This window comes from Loxodonta africana, chromosome 3 (genome assembly GCF_030014295.1).
Source record: "Loxodonta africana isolate mLoxAfr1 chromosome 3, mLoxAfr1.hap2, whole genome shotgun sequence".
NCBI lineage: Eukaryota > Metazoa > Chordata > Mammalia > Proboscidea > Elephantidae > Loxodonta > Loxodonta africana.
In genome coordinates this window covers 33,600,862-33,625,110 of record NC_087344.1, presented here as the reverse complement: position 1 = coordinate 33,625,110, position 24,249 = coordinate 33,600,862, and the positions used below count along the sequence as shown (strand labels likewise).

Below are 24,249 nucleotides of genomic sequence, written 5' to 3'. Positions count from 1 at the left end.
GGCACATATTTTTGGGGGACACAGTTCAATACATGACAGATATTAAGACAGGGAGAGAGTCGTGGATTATCCGGATGGGCCCACTGTCATCACAGGGTCCCCACGTGATGGACATTTCAGACAGACACAGGAAAATGGCCATGTGACGGTGGAGGCAGAGACTGGAGTGATGTGGCCACAGCACAGGACCACCTGAAGCCATGAGAAGTTGGAATAGACAAGGAAAGATCCTTCCCTAGGGCTTCTGGGGGAAGCATGGCCCTGTAGGCACCCTGAATTCAGACCAGGAGAGGATACGTTTCTGCTCTTCAGAGGCACCTAGTATGTGGAGGCCCTGGTGGTGCGGTGGGTAAGAGCTACGGAGAGCTATAGCGAGCTATGGCAGCTAACCAAAAGGTTGGCAGTTCGAATCCACCAGCCACTCCTTGGTAACTCTGTATAATGATAATTCTACTCTGTCCTGTAGGGCCGCTAGGAGTAGGAATCGACTCGACGGCAACGGGTTTGGTTTGGTTTTTAGCGTGTGGTGATTTGTCACAGCGGCCACAGGAAATGAATATAACGTGATTCCATTGAAATGACTTCCTGGAAAAGGCAAACCACAGGGACAGGACACAGACCAGAGGTGGCCAGGGTCCAAAGGGGGAATGCTCAGATGGGCGTAGGTTGTAGAGTGGAGCAGATGGAGTGTGTGCGCGGGCACGCAGGCTGGGTTGTGAGGCTATTTTGTGTTTTCCTGAGCCTCACCTTTCCTCACAGCGAGTTTTCTTTCAGCTCCCAGCGTGCCTCTCTGCGCGCCTGCCCAGTGTTGGTGGACACACTGCCGGAAGGCCTCCACCCCTGTCCCAGGCGCTGCCTCAGGGTCTGTGCGTTTGTCCTGGCCAGGGCCTCGGGGTGTGTGTGGCTGTCTTGGGCAGGACCTTGGGGTCTCTGTGTCCGTCACAGGCAGGGCCTTGGGCTCCATGCGTCTGTCCTGGGCTGCCCCTCTCCTCCCTGTGGTTCACGGAGGGCCTGTCTGAACTCTCCACGGCCTCGCGCCAGGGAGCCCTGGGGAGGGTTCCAGAAAGGCGTTTCTCAATTGCGTGGGCTTTACTGGAAAGGGCAGGAGAGCTGCCAGGCGGCTGGCAGCCAGGGCTTTCCAGTGGGGCTCGCAACTTCCTCCCTCTGGGTCAGTTAGCCCCGGGGTGCTTCCCCCTCCTTTGCCCTGGGTGAGGGGAGTCCCCAGTCCCCGGGTGACGAGTGAGTCAGTGATACCTAGCTGTCTGTCTGGTGCTCCTTGAAGAGCTGGGGTCTTGGGCTCTGCTGGGGGAACATGAAGGTGCGTGCAGGTGTGTGGGCCTGGGTGCCCTGTGGGGCAGGCGTGTGATGTCACTGATGGGGCCCATCCGGAACTCCACCCCTTCTGGGCTCCGAAGGCTGCCCTGCCTGGTTCCCTGGCCCCTGGAGGGTCAGGCGGAATCTTTACTGCTAGAGTCCATCTGGAGAGCCTGTTCCTGGAAGGGCCCCATGGGAGGCCCTCCCTGGACCCTGTCCTCATCCCATCATTGCGCACCCCCTTGTCCTGTGTGTAAATGACATTTGAGGGGCTAGAGTCACACGAGGAATCACGCCCCTTCCCTGCTTCCCATGCGCTTTCCCTCTGCTGGGGACATTGCCCTTCTGCTTTGGTCCCCATATCACATCCAGGCCCGCGAGGGCAAGCCTTTTCTCCAATTTATGTGCTATGTGTCTGCCATCCCCGCTCACTCACCTTCTGTCACTCTGTGTTAAAATTCACCGTGGCATCCCTGAGGGAACAGGAGAGCAGTGGAATGCAGACCTCAAATTCTCGTAAAAAGACCAAACTTAATTGTCTGAGACTAGAAGGACACCGGAGGTCATGGTCCCCAGACCTTCTGTTAGCCCAAGACAGGAACCATTCCCAAGGCCAACTCTTCAGACAGGGATTGGACTGGGCTGTAAGATAGAAAATGACACTAGTGTGGAGTGAGCTTCTTGGATCAAGTAGACACCTGAGACTATGTGGGCAGCTTCTGTCTAGAGGGGAGATGAGAGGGCAGAGGGGGTCAGAAGGTGACTGAATGGACATGAAAATAGAGGGTAGGGAGGAGCGTGCTGTCTCATTGGGGGGAGCAACTAGGAGTACATAGCAAGGTGTATATAAATTTTTGTATGAGAGACTGACTTGATTTGTAAACTTTCACTTAAAGCACAATAAAAATTAAAAAAAAAAAAAATCACCGTGGCAGCTTGTGTGCTGAAATGGGACCGTACAGGGATGTGAGCTCTATGCAGGCTGGCACGCACATTCATGAGGGGCAACAGTCTAGTGTCCACCGATAGGTGATGGATGAACACAGTGTGGTCCATCTATACACGGAATACCAGTCAGTCACAAAGAGAAATGAGGGCCTAATACATGCTATCACGTGGACAGATCTCTCAAACATGACGTTGAATGAAAGATGCCGGGCTCAAAAAGACAAGTATCATATGATCCCACTTGTATGAGATATCTAAAATAGGCAAATTCCTGGAAACCAGAGAGTATTAATGGTTACCAGGGGCAGGAGGGGGAAGGGGAAGACTTTTCTTGGGGGAGGGGGCACTGAGTTCTGTCAAGGTTGATGGGAAATTTCGGGAACAGATGCCCGGTGAATGTAGTTAGCGTCATGGAATTGTACACTTAAATAAGGTTGAAATGACAAATGTTACGTGTCATTCACCACGGTAAATTTTTGAAAACAAAGATTATCAGGTGAGACTCGTTCCCCTGCCTGGCCTAAAAGTCACTGCTCCAAAGCCCAGAGTCGTCATGGAAAGACCGTCATCCAGCTCTGGGTCACAGTACCATGAATGCACTTGTTTGACTTGCGCCTTCAACAGGCTTAGGAGGTGTCTGTGTCACCCCAGCACGCCCCCTGAAGCTGCTCCCGGTCTCCTGCTCCAGGCGCACACTGACCTGCTCCCTGTCTCTTTGGTTTTGCCTTTTCCGTAAACTTCACATGAAGGTCATCAGGCGTACATGGTCTTGTGTGCTGGGCTTCTCCCCATGAGTGAGGGGGTGAGGCTGTCCACGCTGTGCTGGCCATGTCTTTGCCTCCCTACTGCTGAGCCGTGTCCCTGTGTTGGTCTCTGTCCTCTGGGTAATGGGTGCTGTGGACGTGTATGAGTGACACTTTGTGTGGATGTGTGTCCTCACTTCTCTCAGGCAGATGCCCAGGGTGGGGTGGCCGGATCAGGTGACTCCCTGCTCTCTGCAGTGGCGGCCTGTCTTCTGTCCCTACCACAGCCTCGATGACAGTTGGTGGAGTCAGTCTTTTCTCTAAGCTGTACTCACAGACGTGGTGGCATCTCGTGTGGCTTCAGCGTGCGCTTCCCGAAGGACTGACGATGTGAGCGTCTCTTTGTACTCCTCATTGTTGTCTGTCTTTTTACGACCTCAGGCCAGGATTGCACAGGTGCATGTCCATGGTCTGCTGGTGGTTGAGGGACCTTTGCAATGAGGGGAGCTGGCCTTGAGCTTGGCTCTGGGGGCCTTGGGCAGGGTAGGATGTGGAGTGGCTTGTTGGGTTTTCAGCACAGGCCCTTGCGCGGGCACTGGGCCTGGGTGCTATTCTCCTTGGCCCGGCCAGGGCCCTGGAGCAGCGGCTCGGACGGGGAGTGTGCTCAGTGCACGTGTGGCCTTGGGATGCAGCCCCTGTCTCCTCTAGACATTTTTGAGGTTTTTGGCAGAGGAGGGGCTCTCAGTAGAATCAATGTGGGTATGGTGGCCTCTCCCCACATCCCGCCCATGTTTTCCTTCATGTCCTGCGTCCCCCCCTACAGCCTGTGGGACGAGGCCTCCCAGGATCCTGCTGCATTCCTGCCTGTCCTCCGTGTGCATGGCCACGCGTCCCCACACCTGGCAGTGTTCCTGTCACTCCCATCACCCAATGGGCACTGGGCCCCTGCCCCATCCTTGTGTCCCTGATCATCTGAGGGGGGCCCCAGAGTGGAACTCAGGCTGGTGACCGGGTGAGAGTCGTCCGCTCTTGTCCTGCCCACACCACAGGGTGCCTTCGTCCACCAGGCCATTCCCTGTATGGGGACCGAAGACACCCCAGGCCAGGCCTGGCAGCTGCCCTGGCATTGATGTCCTCCTCGGAGGGCAGACAGTGCAGATGCAGGTGGTCCGGGGGCCTGAGGCCAGGGGTGGGGCGTCTGTGTGCAGAGATGGGGGAGGGCATGTACTGCATGGATGAGCCTGGTGGGGGCAGGAGGGGGGCCTGGTGGGCGAGTGGGGGTATCTTGGTGAGGAGAACATGGTGGGTGGGTTAGTGGGGACTGGTGGGAGCAGGGGGTACATTGGGGCTGGTTTGGGCGTGAGGGCTCCAGGGGTGGTGGTGACAAGCTGTGATCCCCGAGCATGGGTTGGCTGCTCTGGGTGGTAGGGAGGGCTTCCTCTCTCTCTGCCCGTGTGTGCTCTCAATCCAGCTCCTGGAAGCCCAGTCTCAACAGCTGAAGCTGAAAGCAATATTTTTAGCTTTTTAGTGTGTTTTCTTCTGACATTTGGAAGTCACCAGCACTCCCAGTACAGGAAAAGACTGCTCTGATGCACTGATGTGGGGTGGGTGGGCATCGGGGGGCAACATACCATCTTAGCCCTAGACCCCTGGACTCCCTGGTTTTGCCCCCTCTACCCAAGTTCTGGAGGGCGAGTGAGGCCTGGCCTGAGAGACCGTGTTGCCGAGGCCTTGCCGTTGCAGAGCTTGGAGGGTATGGGGAGGCCTGCTCCTGGGATCGCCTGCCTGGGTTCTGCTGTGGCTCCCTGCTTGCCCCTGCTGCAGCCTCCAGGAGCTCTTGGGCCCAGGGCCCCCTTTGCACGACCTGGAGGTGCATGCCTCGTGTGCTGAGCCTACCGTCCTCATGTCTCTGTTTTCTCTCCTAGGACTCCGTTTCACTGAGACCGTCGATCCGCTTCCAGGGCAGCCAAGGGGTGAGTCCTCTTTGATCATATTCAGGCGTTTGGGCCACAGGCCAGGGCACACCACCCCTCCTGGTTGCTGTGGGTGGGACATCCAGTGTCAGCGTTGTCCTGGGCCTGGAGGCCAAAGAGAGCCAAGAGGGGTGCCTGCTACTCTTGGGGCACCCTGAGCCAGGGAAGGCCTGAGGACAGATTGGTGCACTCGTGACCACCAGGCTGGGCTGTAGGTCTCTCCAGAGTGGTCCAGGTTCCTGCAGGGGTAGGGGTGTGGTGATGGGGGGCAGGGCAGGGGCAAGCCATAGTCCTCCGGGACCGTGTAGGTGAGTCCGTGGTGTGCCCTTCAGATCAGCAGTTCCATGAGGTGGGGCCCGGGCATGGTGACTGGGTTGGGGAAGTGAGGGCACTCTTGTTCGGGAGCACCACTGGGGCTGTGGGGGGAATGGTCACCATTTGAGCCTTGCTTAGCCTGTAGCTACTGCTAGCTGGGCCCAGGGCCACAGTGCCTGGGCCAGAAGCTGATGGGCATTAGTCATCAAGAAGGAGAGCCCGGAGGTGCCCGTCCCTTGGCCGTGGGATCCCACTGGGCTTGCGGGGGTGAAGGCAGCTCTGCTTGCCCACTGCAGCTGTAGATGTTCCTGGTGTGGGGTCTGGGAGGTCTGGGTTGCTGGAGAGTGGGGACTAAGTCTCAGTCAGTGCCAGGCAGGTCCCACCCAGGCTGGGTCATGGTGGGGACCAACCTGTATGGCCTACGGCTGGAGCACACCCCATCAGGTGGAGAGGTCAGGGATGGGCAGAGGGCACTGGACTCGGTCAGTAAACAGAAGGGAGGAGCTGGGGTGATGGGGTCTGAGCCGGGGTCTGAGCCGGGGTCGGATCAGGCACGGGCGCCGGTTCCTCTACAGCATCTCCAGCCTTGGAGGCAGTGGCACAGGGTGCTGGTCTCACTCTGCTTCACCTTATGCAAGTCCTAATCACGGCCCCTCTGCTGGCTAGGTGCTTCTCAGTGCTTGAGCCCAGAGAGGGGATGCCCTGTTGTGGCTGTGGTGTTTATAGCAGGGACTTTGGGGATAGCCTGGAACAGTCTCCACAAGGGTGGCTGGACCGGGTCCACCGTGTGCCTGGTAGGGGGCAGCCAAGACCTCGGGATAGGGGAAGCCGGCCCAGTCCACGTTTGGGTGCAGGGGGAGGAGGGCGATGCATCGCTTCTAGAAATTACGTTATTCACGTCCTGACAGTGCTCCTTAGAAGAGGTGTATTTCATTTTTCTGGAAGATCACCAGGAAATAACAACAATGAAGAAAACAAACATTACCTGAAAACCACCCTGACCCGAGTAGACAGGCACTGCATCTGGTACCCTCTAATGTTTTTAGCTTAGCTCTCAGCCCCTGCTCACCCCACAATTCTGTCCCCCATTCCCTCACCTTCCCCCCCACCCACAAGACTTTGTCTCTTCAGAGGCCCCACCACCACTACCATGAGCCCCCAGGCAGGGTGGTGGGGCTGATTTCAAAGGAGAGGGCTTGAAGAGCTCAGGCCTGAGTCGGTCAGCCAGGGTGAGAGACAGGGCCTGGCAGGCATGGCTCAGGCGTGGCACTGTTGGCCCTTCCAGGTCACTGTCAGCTCAGCCAGGTATCCGGAACTAGCCAGAGATATGGTCACAATGAGCCTGCTTGCTGCTCAGGCCTGAGTGTCAGTCTGTAAAACAGACATGTGCTCTGGTTTATACTGGCTCCCACACTCCACCATATCCTAGCCAGCAGACTTGCCGCATGTGCCCGATGGAAGAGATCTACACAATAGAAAAGGATCACAGGTCCCCACCTCCTATTCTCTCCTTCCCACACCCTCGGGGCACCTCTCCTCCCCCAAGCTGCAGGAGGACTAGAGCCCCCTGTGCAGTGGTGAAGAGAGAGGGTCTGAGAAAGAGCGGAAAGTTGCTCCTGCGGACCTCAGCTCACTCAGGCTTCTATGGGGTCTCCAGGCCACCAAGCTCCCTGCGTCCCAGATAATTCCATGTCTGAGTCAGGCTGAAAGCCGAGGCTGCTGTAGATGCGTGTCCCCGCTCTTCTGCAGCACCTTGGAAACCTGAGCGCCAGCATCTGGGTGGCACATTTCTAGTTACTTCTGATTGTAGAGAATAAAGTCAGATCTGCAGGGCTGTGCAGGACAGGGCAGGGTGGCCAGTGTGTCAGCCAAGGAAGATCTCATCTGCACCCACCATACGAAGTGGGGTCTGCAGGTTGTGTGTGCGCGTGATAGCGCACGAGCGCATGTGGATGTGCACGTCCATGAATGTGTGTCTGTGTGTGCGTGTGTGTGTGTTGGCTCAGGCCCTGAGGTGAGTCCTCAAAGGCCCTTGGGGGTGGGTTGTTTGGGGATATCTGCCGCTGAGTGTGAGTGGGCCGTCACCCTCTCTTTATGCATGTGGTTGGGTCAGACTGAGCTGGCTGAGGCAGGTGACTGGGTCGGGCCACGTGTGCATCAGCAGGACAGATGGGGACACCTGCCCAGCAGGGCCATGATGCTGGCTGGGATGAAGATGCCAGTGTAGACGGACCCTGGGGCCTTGGACCCAGCTCATGCTCAAGCTCAGAAAGGCTGGGTTCACCCTCAGCAGTCAGTGCTGTGGCACAGGCCATCAGTCAGCTGAGGGGGGCCGGGCTTGGGCTGCATGCCCCCCCCTCCCCAGTGCATCTGCACAACTGGGGCGAGCTTGTGCACCAAGCACAGCCAGGATCATGGTGTCAAGCGTCATCTGCTGATGGGAGATATCTTCTGAAGGGAGACAACTAGACGTTCCCTGTAAAGGGGGTACAGGCACTGACAAGTCTGCCCCAGGTGACAGTTCCCCGTGCCTCCCCTCCCCGCAGCACATCTGCGTCCCTCAGCCCGACTGCCCCTCCGAGGCCCGAACCTTCTCCTTTTACCTCTCCAACATCGGCCGCGACAGCCCACAGGGCAGCTTTGACTGTGTACAGCAGTACCTGTCCAGGTGAGTCAACTTGCCCTGCTCCTCCCTGCCCCACCCTGCACCCATCCCACCAGGAGTTCACCAGTACTGTCCAGGTGAGCCAGTGCACCTGCCCTGCACCCACCCCCTCCAGGATGGACCCTTCATGGGTCCTGTCAGAGCTTGTCAAGGGGAGAGCACTGAGCCCCAGCCTGGACCTTTGGGTCCCCTGCTTCTTTTGGGAAGGCTGGGCACTGCTAGCCCTGTCCCCCCAACGCCCATGGGCAGCCCAACTCCAGCCCCCGCCATGTCTTGCAGCCGCGGGGATGTCCACCTGGACTGCCTGGGCAGCATCCAGGACAAGATCACAGTGTGTGCCACCGACGACTCCTACCAGAAGGCGCGGCAGAGCCTGGCACAGGCCGAGGAGGAGACGCGGAGCCGCAGTGCCATTGTCATCAAGCCGGGTGGCCGGTACCTGGGTGAGGAGAGGCGAGTGGGGGTGGGGGCCAGGCATTTGAGAAGGAGGAATAGGGCGGCCAGAATGCCGGCCTGGAGCAGCATCCAGGTCCTGTGCCTCTGGACCCCAGGAGACAGTGGGCCTGAGACATTGGCAGGTTCCAGCCCAGGATCCCTTCCTGCCTGTGCACGCAGGGGACAGACTGAGTGCCAGCGTGGGCAGCCAGGAAGATCTGGTCTTCCTTGGCCGTCCTCTTGCCCAGCCCAGCTGGCTCCTGTTTGCCTCAAGGCGCAGACTGGGACCTCCCACCTAGACCCACGTGGGCCCTGAGCAAGGAGCCAGCCAAGCTCTGGCCAGGAAGGAGGGCCGTCTGAGGGGCACGGGACAGCTTAGTTAGGGGAGAACCGGGATTGGCCATGCGAAGATTTCTTTGCGAGAGAACTAGGGAATTTCCAGGCCTCGTTGCTTTTTTTTTTTTTTTTTGCCCCTAAGCAGGTGTCTGACTCTTCGCACCCATGTGGAGGGGCACCAAGCCCCTCCATGGCTCTGAGCACCCACATCTGTTGGAGCTTTGGCTGGGCTGGTGGGGAGGGTGGCCCACACCCCAGGGCCCTCAGAGCAGCTCTGTGGTCGCCCTGATGTCACGAGACACTGAAGGGGGGGGCGAGGTGGGGTGGGCAGCTCGGGTCAGCACCCTGGCCTAGGAAGTCCTGCAGGCTGAGGACCCCTTTTTAACATGAGGGGGGCTCTTAGCACTCTCCCACCCTCTTGTCACACATGCATCATGTACACATTACACACACGCCATGTGTCACACATGTGAGGTAGTGCCTGTGTGCTGAGTGTGTTGTGTCCCATCACCAGGTGCTGCTCTCACCTTGGGGTCCCCACTCAGCGCCCCTCCCCTGCGTGACACTGTGTGAAGGGTGCTGCCCCCATGCCCCTCTCCTGACCTGGCTCTGGCTCTCGTTTCAGGCAAAAAGGTTCATTTCCGGAAGCCAGCCCCAGGGCCGACGGATGCCGTGCCCTCCCGGAAGCGGGCTACCCCCGTCAATCCGGCCAGTGCCCTCAAGAAGGCCAGTGGTGGCGGCAGCAGTGGAGGGGTCTCCCAGAGGCCCTTCCGTGACCGGGTGCTGCATCTCCTGGCACTGAGGCCCTACAGGAAGGCCGAGCTGCTGCTGCGGCTGCAGAGGGATGGGCTGTCGCAGCCAGACAAGGATGCGCTGGACGGCCTCCTCCAGCAGGTGTGGGGGGACATGGGGATGCGCTGGATGGCCTCTTCTAGCAGGTGTGGGGCGGACATGGGGACACGCTGGATGGTCTCCTTCAGCACGTGTTGGGGGGGACATGGGGACACACTGGATGGTCTCCTCCAGCAGGTATGTGGGGGGACATGGGGACACACTGGATGGTCTCCTCCAGCAGGTGTCAGGGGGACACGTGGGGACGCGCTGGACGGCCTCTTCTAGCAGGTGTAGGGGGGACATGGGGACATGCTAGATGGTCTCCTCCAGCAGGTGTGGGGGGAACATGGGGACACACTGGATGGTCTCCTCCAGCAGGTGTAGGGGGTACGTATAGGGATGTGCTGGGCGGCCGCTTCTAGCAGGCGTGGGGGGACACGGGGACGTATGCACTGAATGGCCTCTTCTAGCAGGTGTGGGGGGATATGGGGACAGGGACACTCTGGATGGCCTCTTGCAGGTGCGGGAGTGGGGGATACATGGGCAGAGTGGAGGGCCACAGAGGGGCGGGGAGACTGAGAATGGGCAGCATGCAGGAGTGCCTCCGCGGGCCTGTGTACAGGGGCATGACACCTGCATCACAGCCATGCATGGTAGCAGCCACCCAGCACGAGGATGGAGATGCTCGTCATGAAGGGCTTCTCAGGAATGCCACCTCTGGAACCATGCACCTGAATCCATGAGCACGGACACCTCTGTGTGAAGTGGGGCAGGACTCTGCATCTTGGGCCCTCAGGTTTCCCTTTGTGGCAGGTGTAGTCATCTCTGTAGAACAGGTGACACCTGGACACAGAGAGCAGATGGTACTCGCCAGGGCCTGGGAGGGGGGCCTTTCTGCTTCCCGCCTCCCAGATACCAGGCTCACAGTGACATGCCCTGTAGCCAAAAGCCCATGCTGGTAAACGGATGCTGGTACAGCCTGTCACGTGGACACCATTACATGGACTCATTCACATGCCAGTGCACAAATACAGTTACATGCCATTACATGGATGCTGTTCCACGCCATTGTAAGGGTGCAGTTACCCACCATTACAAGGAGGCCATTACATGGGCACTGTTAGGACCTAGTACACAGACGCCTTTTAGGGGCTGGGCCTCTGGGAAGCAGCCATGTCTGGGATGACGCCCATCTCTATCGGGACCTCGGGCACAGAAGGCAATGCCTGCAGACCTGTGGCTGCACCTCCTTTGCCTGTGTGTGGGGTTTGTGTGGAGCCCAGCATCCTGCACCTGGCCCTAAGCAGCCATCTAACTCTGAAGGTCAGAGTTGGCATCAGGATACCCACATGGCTCTGTGGCCGAGAGTGTTCTTTGTCAAAGGGTGTACAGAATGTCTAGGAAGCTGCAGGCCCGTTGAGACATTGTGGGTGTGTCTGTGGAAGCATTGTCGACCCCATCCCAGGAGATCGGTGGGTGACCAGAGCCGCCTGTGCAGTGTGGGGAAACCAAGGCAGGGACCGCGGCCAGAGTCACTGAAGGGCCCAAGGAGCTGTCCCAGCACAGAGAGACGTGGGGGCGGCACATGCCCTCCTCCTGGCCTCTCCAGTTTTCTCTCATCCTGTTTCAGCCCTGAAAAGAGGAGACCTGCGAGCACCCATGCATGTGTCTCCAGCAGTCTGGGACAGTGGAGACCAGCCCTTTGACCCCGCCAGAGCTGGCCTTATGATGTCCTGGGGTGCTGGATGCTGGCGAGGGCTGAGTGGGCAGAGCCTCCTGGGGGCAGCACCACCTGCTCACCCTGCTGGCTTGCCTGCCTGCTCCCTGTGTGCTTGTCCCAGTGGTGATCAGGTGGCAGGACCCCGTTACACAGAAGGGAATGGATGGCCTGTCCAGGTCACCGGACTGTGTGTCGCCCAGGTCCCTCTTTGAGAGTATCTGGCCGACTGTGGAAAGGATGTGGAGGCAGGGAGACACATGAGCCCTGTGAGGGAACTGGGTGCACAGCTTTGCTGGGAGCTGGGAGCGCATTGGCCAAGTGCGTCGCTTGCTGCAGGGTGTGGCCTGCTGAGCCTCCCTGGGAAGCCTTCCTGCCACACAGCGCCTCCTCAGTGCAGGGAGGTTGGGACCACGTCGTGTACCCCTGGAGGCGCCTCCTGGAGGAGGATGGCTGCGCATGCAGCCTGGTCATGCTCTGGAATGCTACTCGGCTGAGAAGACGTGCCTAGGGACAGCAGCGGTGGGGGCCTGGCCTCAGGAAATAGCATTTGTGGGAACATTGCTGCAGGGTGCACACTATGCCCTTGGGGCCACGGGGCCACCCCAGCAAGGTCCTGGCTCACTGTAGGCCCCTCGATGCAAACAGTCATGTCCTGCACGGCCTTGGCATCCGTTCAGTGTCCTGTTCTCAGTGAGCACAGGCCCTATTGGTGTGCAGATGTGGGCTCAGGCCTGGCCCCGGGACCAGGATGGGAGGGCGGGTGGGTGACAGAGGCTTCAGATGGAGACGGCAGCCCCCTCTGGGGGCCAGCCTGGGTTCTCATCTGCCTCCACCAGCATGTGTGTATGTACCTGCACCTGCCGGGGGGACTCAGGGCACACGTGCTGGGGGACCCTTAAGGCAGGGTGCATTCTCTACCCCTTCTCTGTTTCTGCCCCCCCACCCCCCCATGGCACCTGCCCCTGGGTCGTGCAGGTGACATCCTGGCATGTCTGCAGGTGGCCAATGTGAGTGCCAAGGATGGTACGTGCACACTCAAGGATAGCATGTACAAGGATGTGCAGCGGGACTGGCCCGGCTACTCGGAGGGTGACCGGCAGCTGCTCCAGCGCATGCTTGTCAGGTACTGACCCCAAGGACCACCCAACCCCTGACCCTGAGAACCTCCTCACTTGTGACCCTGAGGGTACCCCAAGGACAACCCTAGATGACACCCTGACCCCAGGGTGCTAGGGGGTCTCTCCCAGAATGTCAGGGTGGCCTCACAGGGCCCCTCCCCATCTGAGCCTGGACCCTTGTCTAGTATGAGCAGAGGTCACAGGTTGGGGGAACATCTACGGGCCCTACCAGAACTCGGGCCTCCTTCCTGCACCCCCCAGCTGTCACCTCCAAGCTCTGCACCCTAAATCCAGGCTCCTTCTGGCTCTCAAACCTGTACACTACAGGGCTTGGGGCTGAAACACACTCATTCTGTGAAAGAACCTTGAGAACACACGGGTGAGGGGTACAAGGCAGAACTGCACTCCCCAGGGCGGGACTGCACCACGCTAGTTGAATGTGTCCACTGGGCACCCAAGGCAGGGTGCCTAGAGCTCTGGTGAGAAGCAGGAAGTCAGCCCAGGCAATTAGTGACTGCGTTGGAGGCACTGCTGCCAGAAGCGGACACGCTCATTAGTCCTTAAGTGATTTTTTGGGCACGGGGAGCCTTTTTAGGGTTTTTTGAGTTTAGCTGTTGAAATACTACCTACATCTAGAACAAAGCCCAGTGGGGGTCCTAGGTAGGCACAAGGAGAGAGGGAGCCCTGGGGAGCTTGAAGGTGCAGGGTCTTCACGGCTGTTAGGTCGCTGTGCTGAGGCAGCAGCTTGATTACACTTAGAATTTTAGACTGGAGTGGACTTGCCCTCTGCTGGGGAGGCCTGGCCCCATGGCCACGGGTCCCTAAAGTGCATCTGAGCTTGGACACCACCCTTCAGGCCTGTGTGCATGGGAGTGGTTGCTCTGCGTGGCCCGGTGTCCCCCGCCCCCGGCTGTTGTCTGCAAGTGGCTAGACTGTCCTGCCCTGGAGCCTGCCCTGCGCAGTCCTTGGGTTTTGCCCCGGGAGGTCACACACCAGAGTTGTCATTGTCTGTTCGGTTCTTTCCCGTGTCTGTTCTTTCCTGTCTCGGCTCTGCTTTGGGAGATATCCTTCCCAGCCCGCCTCTTTTGCTGTCATTTCTCATTTCCAGGCTGAGCTCCTGTGTCAGGTTCTCATCTCACGGAGAGATGTCACTTTTAGTCTGTTTTTTTTTTTTTAGTTTTATTTATTTTGTTATTGTTGTTGAGAATTTCACTGCATAACACACCAATTCAGTGACATTGATTTGCTCTTTCTAAGGACATGGTGAAAAATGAGGTTTTATTGAGACATGATTCACGTGCCATGCCGTTCACCCATTTAAAGTGAGCAATTCAGTGGTATTGATTACGCCGACAACGTGTGGCCACCACCTCTTATCTAGTTCCAGAACATCCCTGTCACCCCAAAGGAGACCCCGTGCCCATTAGCAGTCACTCCCTGTCTCTAGCCCCTGGCTACCAGTAATCTACTTTCTGTCTCTGTGGGTTTGTCTGTTACGGCCATGTCATATAAATGCGATCATACGCTACTGTATGACTTTCTGCATCTGGCTTCTCTCATTCAGCGTTGTGTTTCTAAGGTTCATCCATGTGATAGTGCGTCTCAGCGCTTCGTTTCTCTTTATCCTCAAGTAGTGCTCCATAGAGTGGATGGCCACGCTATGTTTGTCCATTATCTGTTGATGGCCACTTGGGCTGTTTCTGCTTTTTGGCTCCTGGTGGACAGGGCTGCAGTGAACATTTATGGACGAGTTTTTATCTTTGTGGACATGTATTTTCATTTCTTCTGGGTAGATGCCTAGGAGTGGAATTGCTGTGTCACATGGTAACTCTGTGTGTGATGGTTTGGGGAACCACCAGACTTTTTTCCAGAGTGGCTGTACCGTGTTACATTCCCACCAGCAATACATGGGGGTTACAGTTTCTCCACCTCCTTGCCAACACTTGTAATTCTCGTGGAGGTGAAGTCATCCTCGTGGAGGTGAAGTGTTATCTCATTGTGATTTTGATTTGCATTTCCTAGATGATTAATGCAGGGTTCCTGAGTGCCGTAAACAGTTAACGTGCTTATGTTAGAGGTTCAAGTCCACCCACAGGCACCTTGGAAGAAAGGCTTGGCGATCTGCTTCCCCAAAATCAGCCATCGAATCCCCTATGGAGCAGTTATACCCTGACACACGTGGAGTCGCCATGAGTTGGGGTCAGTTCAGCAGCAGCTGGTTTAGTGTTTATTTTTTATTGGTGAAAATATACACAACAAAACCCATTCCCATTCCACAGTTCCTAGACATAATTATCAGTGACATTGGTTACATTCTTTCCATTGTGTCAATATTCTCATTTCTGTTCTAGTTGTTCCATTTCCATTTACTTGATCTCCTTGCCCCCCAACCTTCTCATCTATGCTTTAAAATAGCTGTTGACCCTTTGGTCTTATAAACCAAAAAAAAAAAAAACAACCAAACCCGTTGCTGCTGAGTCAATTCTGACTCATAGCAACCCTATAAGACGGAGTAGAACTGCCCCATAGTTTCCAGGGAGCACCTGGTGGATTTGAACTGCTGACCTTTTGGTTAGCAGCTGTAGCTCTTAATCTTATAGAGATTAATTAATTTTATAGAGTTTTTTTTTTTTTGAAAGTAACAATAATAGTGACAATCCTTACTCTTTGGGCTAAACTGTTACTTAGTTTAAAGGTGACTTTGGGGGATAGTTTCAAGGTTTGAAGAGCAACTTGAAGAGCAACTTGGGGCCATAGTCTTGGGGACTCCTTTAGCCTCAGTAGGTCCAGGAAGTCTGCTTTCTTTAAGAATTTGAAGTTTTGGTCCACCTTTTTTTCCCCTTTTTTTCCTGATTGCTCTACTGTGTTCCTGATCAGGACATTCAGTAGTGGTAGCCAAGCACCGTCTAGTTTTGGTCTAGGTTTTTGTTTCAGTGATTGCTGACATCGAGCATCGTTCTGTGTGCTTGTTGGTCCTTCGTGCGTCTTCTTTGGAGAAGTGTCTATTCAAGTCCTTTGTCTTTCAAAGGATACTAAGGGTAGTGTTTTTATTTTACTTAAGCGTTCATATCCTTTTGGAGTCTCTCTTCCCTTTGAAGGGTGTTCTGCTTGTGTGTCTGTCTTCAGGGCCTCTGACATTGGCTGCAGAGGCGTCCCTCAGTGTCCCACATAATGATGGCCACTATGGGCTTCCCCTGGGCAGAGCCACTGGGACAAACAGGTGCAGCCTTTTCAGGGGGCATTGAGAGGCCCCTGAGCCCCTTGTGCCCAGGCCTGGCCTCTGGCATCTGCCTCTGCTAAGCCCCAGCCCCTGTTCATCCTGCCCTGGCCCTTGGACCTGTTGCCTGTCCTCTGTGGTGGACACATCTCTGCCCTCATCCTCTGGTGGCATCATTGTCCTTCGGGTCCCAGGCTGCACCCCTGTTCTATGAAATGGAAGTGCTGGGCCCGGGCCCCAAAGGCAGGGCCAGGGGCCGTTCCTCCTGTGAGTGTTTGCTCGCTCTGCATCAGCAAGTGTTTGCTGCAGGATAGAAGGCTGTTCTGTGGAACTAGGGGTAGCACCTTGGGGGCCGCCCAGCGAGGTGGCCTCCATGGTGATTTCACCTGGAGATCGGGGCTCGCTGCTCGTGCTTATGCCCACAGGACGAGACTATCCTCCCCCCTTGTGCTTGCCACAGGGACAGGCAGCCCTTAGGGGTGTGCCCCTGCACTGCTGCTGGCCCCCAACCATTTCTGTTTTCCCCTCAGGAAGGTGTGCCAGCCACAGGGTGCCAGCACCTTCCCCAGTGATCCTGCTGCCAGCCCTCCAGGGGAGCACGGAAATGCCTCCTCGCTGCTGCAGGTAGGGGTCAAGCTGGGGGAACTTATGGCTGCTCCTTGGAGGGTCTCACGTGGGAGCCAGTGGGCCTGGAGCTGGGCATGGGCAAGGAGGGAGTGAGCTGGGAGTCTCCACATTGCCCCTGGCTTCTGTCCCTTGCCTCTGTGTCCCTTTCTGAGCCCAGTGTGTTTACAAGGATGAACTTTCTGGCACATGGGAGCCACCTCCCAGAGCAGCAGGGTAGGAGACCAGGAAAGGGTGTCAGCCTGCCCCCTGGGTTCAGGTGCCTTCCTTGACTGCAGTCCACAAGGTTGGTCACAGCTTGCCCATGGTAGCCTGTGTCTAGGGTCAGGCTGGGGACATTGGTCACCGGTTCCTTGAGGTCCCCAGTGAGCCTGAGCCAGTCCTAGTGTTGACCAGTGGCCGCAGAGTGGACCTGGGGGGCAGATGGTTCCTGATGCCCTGTGTCCCTCAGCTTCAAGCACCCTGTAAGGTCTGTTGTTCCCTTTCCCCAGGAAAAACGCTGAGCACAGCAGCAAAGTGCAGACCAGGCCAGGAGGGGGGTGTCTGTGGGCTGGAGGTGGTTGCCGAGGTAACAGGCTGCAGGCCTCTGCTGGTCCAGTACCTTGGTGCCACCATGTGGCTGGAGTGAGCCCTGCACCCTGCACCAACTTCCAAGGGGCCTGAGTGGCCAGGCTTGCTCCTCCCTGTACCCTGCTCCCCCCTGGGCTGCCCCCATCATCCAGTTGCCTCCCTTCTCCACAGAAGCGGCCGCAGCCTTCTGACTTCATTGACCCCCTCGCCAGCAAGAAGCCCCGGATCTCACACTTCGCCCAGCGTACCCAGCCTGCTGTCAACGGGAAACTGAGTGCGCCCCATGGCCGCACCACCCCCCTTCTCCCACTGCCTGAGCCCCCACGGCCCCATGACCCACTGGCCGACGTCAGCAACGATCCGATCCACGGTGGCCGGGACTCAGAGTCCCTGGAGGCAGGTGGTCCAGGTTCTGCTGAGCGCCTGCACCCGCCCCCATCCCCAGACTGCACGCGGCCCAGCCGGCCCCACGGCAAGGCCAAGAAGAAGTCTAAGAAGCACCGCGACAAGGAACGGGTGCCTGAGGACCAGCACCAGGGCTCGCAACCCGACCCAGAACCTGCAGAGAGCTCAGGCAGCACCCTCGGAGCCCCACCAGATGCCCCAGGTAAGTGTGGAGGGACATGGGGAGCCGCAGGGGCCAGGCTAGCCCACCACACTCTATACCCCGTGATTATGTGGACACCCCTCCACCCTGGACCGAGAGCCTGGGGCCTTAGGGTCCCGCGGGGCGGGGGGGCTCGTGGGAGGAGGACAAAAGCTGCGGGAGGAGGGCTCCAGACTGCAGCCCTGGTGCAGGTGGCAGAGGACGCCTGGAGGGAGCTGGTGGTGGGGCCGGAAGGCTGGTGGTGGCTGTGAAGCCAAGCTCCATCCTGGGAGGCCACAGGGTCATGGGCAGGCATTGCCTGGGGGAGGGGCAGCGCCTCGCTGCCGGGGCCTGTGGCCTGCCAAGCAGTGACCGAGCTCACCTGTGCAGAGTGGGCTTGGGAGGCAGGTGCCCGAGGACAAAGAGTCGGGAAGCGTCAGGACAGCAGAGAGGGTGGTGGGCAAAGGCCCAAGGGTAGGGTGGGCTGGGGATGAAGGTGCAGATGCATCCTTGCTGTCCCAGAGCCCCCTGCCCAAGGGCTAGGGCAAAGGCTTTGGGGACAGGGAGTAGGGGGGGAGCCAGCCACTGTGGGGAGGCAGCTCCAGGTAAGGTGGTTCCAGGAGCCATGGGACAGCTCATTCAGACAGGGCTGGACCATCTGCTGCTGGGAACTCGGGTGATGTGGCCCAGGGCGGCATCACTCCAGAGCTTGCGCCTCGGTTTCCCCATTTGCTGTGCACACCTGGAAACTATGGAGGGTTAAATGAGGTAACACCTGACGCCCGTGGCCAGTCACTTCCTGCAGGCCTGAGCCCTGTGCTAGGGTCAGCTCAGCCTTCAGTGGCCCCAGGCAGCACTGGGCATGTTAGGAACAACTGGGGCGGAGGGTGCTGTTAGATGCTTGAACCTCTAGTGGGTCCTGTCTGAGTCCCCCATGGCCAGAGGCTGGGTGCCCCAGCAGACTCATGCTGGCTTGCACTGTCTGCCCTCAGCTCAGTGACCTTCCAGTGCCAGTCAGCAGCACAGCCAGGCCCTGTGTCCTCCCTTGGCCGGGCACAGCCTGTCCCGGTGGCTGCTTGGCTGCGTGCTGGGCACAGCTGTGGCTGTGACTCGGGCTCTGGTCTGTATTCCACCCACACAGCCTCCCTGCCTTGTCCCTGCCCCCCCAGGAACCTTTGTGGGTCTTCTGAGACTGGGGCTCGTGACAGCATGTCTGTTCTTCACAGGGTTAAATGGTGCCTGCCACAGTGCCAGTGTCCCCACCTCAACCTCAGACACGCCCGACTACTTACTGTGAGTATAGGGCTGTCCATTTTTATCTGCCCCCAGGGTGCTCAGCTGCTGGACTGTCCTTTATTGGACAGGCTTTCCGGTGGCTGTCTGTGCCTCAGGATTGGCGGGTGGTAGAGGCAAACTGAGAGGGAGAACGTGTGTGTGTTCCGAGCCATATACTGGCTCCTGGCCGGTCCCTTCTACCACCCAGAAAATCCTGCAGCCAGGGCACCCTTGGGGTAAGGCATGGTGACCTGGACCTGGCTCTCCCTCTCCTCCCGCCAGGAAGTACGCAGCCATCTCATCCTCGGAGCAGCGGCAGAGCTATAAGAACGACTTCAACGCAGAGTACAGCGAGTACCGTGACCTACACGCCCGCATCGAGCGTATCACGCGGCGCTTCACCCAGCTCGACGCCCAGCTCCGGCAGCTCTCCCAGGGCTCTGCGGAATACGAGGTCATGCCCCCAACATTCCACTGCCCTCTGCCCCACCAACAGCCACCCTTACCTGAGGCCCTGCACAGGTCCCCATGGTGGCCCCCAGCCTCCCATCCTGGCCCCTTCCACACCTCGGCCCTCTGCCAGAAGCCCTTGGCCCCCCACATTCCACTGAACACAGGGGCAGGCTTGATGGGGTCCTGCAGGTGGGTGATGCTGTCTCTCTTTCCCTCCAGACGACGCGTGGGCAGATTTTACAGGAGTATCGAAAAATTAAAAAGGTACATCCATTTGGGGAGAGGGTGGGGCTTCTAGGTGCCCTCCATTGTTCCTGCCTGTCCTCACTGCTTCCAGGCCATGTCCATGGTGGCAGGGCACCCTTGGGTTGAAGACCTGGCACTCACCTTGGCTAGCTCCGTCTGTCATCAGACCTGGTGGCGTCACCTAGCCTTGAGGCCTCCCCCTGCCCTGAGATGCCTCTAGCCACCCCATCAGGGGAAGGCTGGCTCTGGTCCCCGCAGTCACCAAGCACCCTGCACTGCTCCCTACAGACCAACACCAACTACAGCCAGGAGAAGCAGCGCTGCGAGTACCTGCACAGCAAGCTGGCCCACATCAAGCGGCTCATTGCTGAGTATGACCAGCGGCAGCTGCCCGCTTGGCACTAGCCTGAAGTGCTGGGCGGAAGGAGCCGCCCAGGGACCAATGGCCTCAAGGCCTGCTCCACACACCCACCCGCTGCTGGGCAGACCCTTGTGGATGGTGGGGCCTGGGGGACAAAAGGCGGGAAAGAGAATTTATTTAAATAAATACAAGGACACGCACCCATCTGAAGCCACACGTGGACAGCGGGGGTCCTGAAGACGGGGCCTTGGGCCGCGCTACCCCGCTGCTGTGGCCAGAGATGAGCCATGCGCCTTTTCTAGTTTTATACAGACAGCCACTTTTAGCTACTGCGAGGAGACTCGTCTATTTTTGTATGAAAAGAAAAAGCCCTTTTTCTACACCTGTGCCTCCTGCCGCCAGTGGATCTCAGACCCGAGGTCCTTTCTGCAGTATTACCGCCACCGGAGCAAGCACTGTTCTGAGGGCTCCACGGAATGGGCGTCGCGGGGGCCACATTTCTGAGGAGCCTGGCCCAGGGTCACCATTTACAGGGACACCCCGTCAGGCCCTGGAGCTGGGGTGACCTCTGGCCTGCAGATACCACCTCTCCCCACCTGCCGAGGGATCTCTCAGAGGGGCAGAGCGGCACTATTTTGAGAGGCCCAGCTGGCATGGAGCAGCTGCAGGGCCTGGGGCCAGTGGGGCCCATTTGTCCCGGGAGGTGCCTGCCCGTTGTCCCCAAGCCGGCCAGCTATTCCAGGCGCCCAGCTGCCAGCCAACCGCGACCGTGCCGGACGCTGCACCAGGTGGTATTTGTGACTTCTCAGAGCTCCCCTTTGCTGTTGCTGCTACTGCTTCTTGTTTGTTTTTCCTCCGGGGGTTGAGACCCCTCCTACGAGGCCCCGGGTTTGCACTCAGGGAGGGGCTGGGGGCGCGGCTTCGCGGGCCCCACAATTGCTGCTTTGTTGCTGTGCCTAGTGTGCCCCTAACCCCGCGGGGCCGTGTGATTGCGTGTGTGTAGGAGGACTCCGCGGAGCCACATAGTGGGGTCCCCGCAGACCAGGCGGCGGGGGCAGGGCCTGAGGGGTGGGGCCACGCAGAGGGGGTGGGGCCTAGGCGTTGGAATGCGGCCGCGCCTGGACCCTGTGCTATGGGAGCAGGGCTGACCAGCTTCCAAAGAGCTGGCGGGTGAGGAAGGCGCCATCAGGGTGTCACCCCCCCCACACACACAAAGCCCCTTCCTGTGGGACCCCCAGCCCCCGCGGAAACGTTGACCCTTCGTGTTTTATCATTTGGGGGGTGGCAGGGTGGGCACGTAGGCCCGGGTGATCGGAGGAGCCCAGCCGCCTGCCCGCTCCTGGGAACCATCTCCTGGGAATCTCAGTTGAATTTGCCTTTTTGTTGTTATTGTTATTTTTTTTCTCCTTTTAAGGAATGGTGAAAATCAGAAGTTTTGTGCTGTGGGGGTTGGCAGACGACAGTCCCAGCCAATTAAATAGGGTCTAACTTATTGATACTGTTCTATCCCTCTACTTCCTACTGTGGAGAGAAGCCACTTTGAGCCATGGAGTTGGTGTTTACAAGAACTTTTCACTTTTGCCAAAATGTTACAATTGAGAGGCACCTGCATCTTCAGTTTTCCTGATATTTTCTTAAAAGAGCTAGTGTCCTTTTTGTACACTAAACAGATGAATGCTGAATTTTTTCAACCTACAATAAATTTCACTGAACTGAACTGTGGCCCTGGCTGCCTGGCCTGTGTTCATGTCTGGGTCCTCCAGGCTGGCTCCTGTGGCATCACTGGAGGGTGACCATGGTGATGGTGTGGACTGGACAGGGATGGCAGCTTAGACAGCCTGCCAGCGCTGCCGCCCAGGAGTCAGTCAGTGTGGAGAATGGATGTGAAGGTGATGGGGAGCCACAGCAGGTGTGTGAGCAGGATAGAGCCCGGACTCGTTTGCACACATTCTCTGATGACAACAGCGGGCAGTAACTGATTCCTCCTTTCTTTCTGCTGCTTGCTGGGGGCAGGGGCAGGGTTGTCCCCGTGACTCTGATGGGAACACTGAGGCCCAGAGGGCCTATAAACCCAGGACACCAGTGGGGGCAGTAGTTCTTGTCCCCTGTTCCGGGTGAGAAGCCTGAGGTTGGGAGGCATGGAGGCAGGCCCTGCCTGCTCAAGACCGTGGGGGTGGACTTGATTTTAGAAAAACAAAGCAGATGACTGAGTGAAGGCCCCAGCACCCTCACTGTCCCCATGTCCACTGCAGGCTCCTGGGGTCAGCGAGCAGCCTGCTGGCCATGGCCTTAGCCCAAGTTCTAAGGTGGCCTGGAGTCTGAGGCACAGGAGTCTCGGCCAGCAGCAGCCTGTGGGCAAAGTGTACTAGTCACATAGATAACATCTTTTTTGTCCTCATGCCCCAGGCCCCCGCCTGGCACCTCCCCTGACCCTCCACTGCCTGTCCTAGCAGCACCCCCACCACAGCCACAGTGTCCTTTGACTGTCCTGCCTGAGAGTCCAGCCCCCTTGGGCCCCAGAATGGTCTTCTGGGCTTGAGCCTGCCCTTTGGTATACAACGCTGTGCCACCCTCCACTGGGCTTTGGGACACAGCAGGGACTGGATGGCCCCACCTGCCCTCAGTGGGACATGGACAAAAGCCTGAGTGACCCCCAAATGGCATGGGGATGATAAGAGCATGGCTGCACACTGCCCACCCCCCCAGGCTGGGTCCCACTAACCCTGTGGTCCTACCCAGGCCCTGACCCTTCTAGAGGCTGAGCCTCCCCACCTCCAGGCCTATAGCCAGCCCTGCAGTCACCTTACAGTGCCAAGTGACCAGTAGGGATAGATACAGCCCTGTCCCTGCCATTTCTCCACCGAACTCCTCACTGCCATTCCAAGAGGGCTGTCAGGGCCTGGGTCCCCACACTTCCCTATGAACACTGGGGACCCCTGGCATGGGTCCTGGGCCTTTCTCTCCTTTACATACATTCCTGTGACTTCACATGTGGCCTCAAGCTCCCCTCACCTCACCTTATCCCCAGCCTTTAGACCCCTACATCCCCACTTCCCCAGGCTGCCTATAAACTCCTTTTCATACCTAAAAACCCGTCAGTGGTCACCTCTGCTGGGAAGCCTTCCCAGCCCTCCCTAGGGTGCCCCTGGCTGGCCTTGTCTCTGGTCCCCTCTGGCTTGGGGTGGACAAGTCTACTTCTCACCTCCCCCCAACTCCACTTGAGTCTCTTTAGGGCTAGGCATGGGCCCAGAGATTCTGAGCCCCCTCCCTCAAGGCCAGGCCCTGACTGTGTTCCCTCCAAGCGTTCCCAACTATCCACCTTTTGGGTCAGCGCCAATTGTGGAAACTTTCCGGCCGGAGGAGGCCGCTTGTTTTGGAAAGATCCTGGGGGAGCCGCCTGCTCCGCGGCTTCCCGCTGAGTTCCCACGCTCCCTTATCGCCCAGCGCAAGGGGGACGCGCCTCTGGGCCGGCTTCGCCCCTCCCGGCTGCCTGCCGGCCTCAGCTGCCTGCCCCCAGCCCAGCTTGCCCTTGGACATTACTGCTGCAGGTGGGGAAACAGAGGCCGCAGCAGCAGCCACCGTCTGAACCCTCTCATGGCAGGTGACTGTGTCCGCCCTGAGGCTGACAATGTTGAATTTTACCTGATCCCTGAGAAACTTCCCACCCTTTGTGTCCTGGAAACCGGCTTACTGCAAAGAACCAGACGCCCCACGTGACCGAGATAAGCCTCCCAGATGCCCCCTTGTTTACCCAAGACCAGGCCAGACCCAGGCCCTCTAAATCCCTATTCTCGGCCTCAGCAATGAGTAACCAAGGGCTGATCCCCGGGATCTGGCAGAAACAAAGTGCTTCTCAACTCAACTCGGGCGACGGAGCTCTCTCTCCTTCCCCAGCCCCTGAACTTTGTCTACCCTGCACCCGAGGCGGCAGACGGCCCCTCCTTCAGGGCCCCTCCGAGGAGGATAGGCTGACCTCAGCGAAAAGTCGTCGGAGCCCCGGGGATCACGCCACTCTCTCAGCCCACCCCCCCGCCTGCGTGCTGAGAACCGCGTTTCTAACGTTTTCTCGCCGCGTCCCAGTATAAGAGAAAACTACCTCCCCGAATCCCGAGGCTCCCGCAGAAGTTGGGCTTGCGCGCTCTCCCGTGTGGAGCACCCCGCCCCTGCTGTTGCGATCGTCCTGTCCCCTTGGCTCTCTTTCTCCCCCGTCCAGATATTTTCACTTGACGAGATCATAGGGAGCCATGCGGGGGACAAGGGAGAGTGCGCGCTGTGGGTTCTGCTGCGCGTGTTTTGGAGGGATGGGGACAGCTGGAGCCAAGAAAGTGTCTGGCCTCGGGTCTCAGTCCTTGTTTGGCCCTGGGCTCTTTCACCCCTTCCGCTCCCTCAGTTTGCCCCGCGGGATCTAGGACCAAGAGTCACCCCGCCATAAGCCCGACCTCCCTGGCCTGGCTGCACCCCCCACCCCACTGTGGCTGGGGGCAGACGCGGCCTCGCGGCCCTCCTTAGTAAAGTG

General features: G+C 58.2%; 1 protein-coding gene across 1 annotated transcript in view; it reads left to right on the top strand.

Moving 5' to 3' along the window:
* The window catches only part of ELL (elongation factor for RNA polymerase II), a 40,383-nt gene extending 17,320 nt beyond the window's left edge, over nt 1–23,063 (top strand). Inside the window, exons 2-12 of the mRNA XM_064280995.1 lie at nt 4,931–4,978; nt 7,840–7,961; nt 8,238–8,401; nt 9,355–9,623; nt 12,282–12,406; nt 16,149–16,242; nt 16,984–17,419; nt 18,625–18,691; nt 18,956–19,127; nt 19,346–19,390; nt 19,661–23,063. Coding sequence (XP_064137065.1) covers nt 4,931–4,978; nt 7,840–7,961; nt 8,238–8,401; nt 9,355–9,623; nt 12,282–12,406; nt 16,149–16,242; nt 16,984–17,419; nt 18,625–18,691; nt 18,956–19,127; nt 19,346–19,390; nt 19,661–19,777 — 1,659 coding nt within the window. The 3' untranslated portion in view covers nt 19,778–23,063. The remainder of the gene's footprint in view (nt 1–4,930; nt 4,979–7,839; nt 7,962–8,237; nt 8,402–9,354; nt 9,624–12,281; nt 12,407–16,148; nt 16,243–16,983; nt 17,420–18,624; nt 18,692–18,955; nt 19,128–19,345; nt 19,391–19,660) is intronic.
* The last annotated feature ends 1,186 nt before the right edge of the window (nt 23,064–24,249 follow it).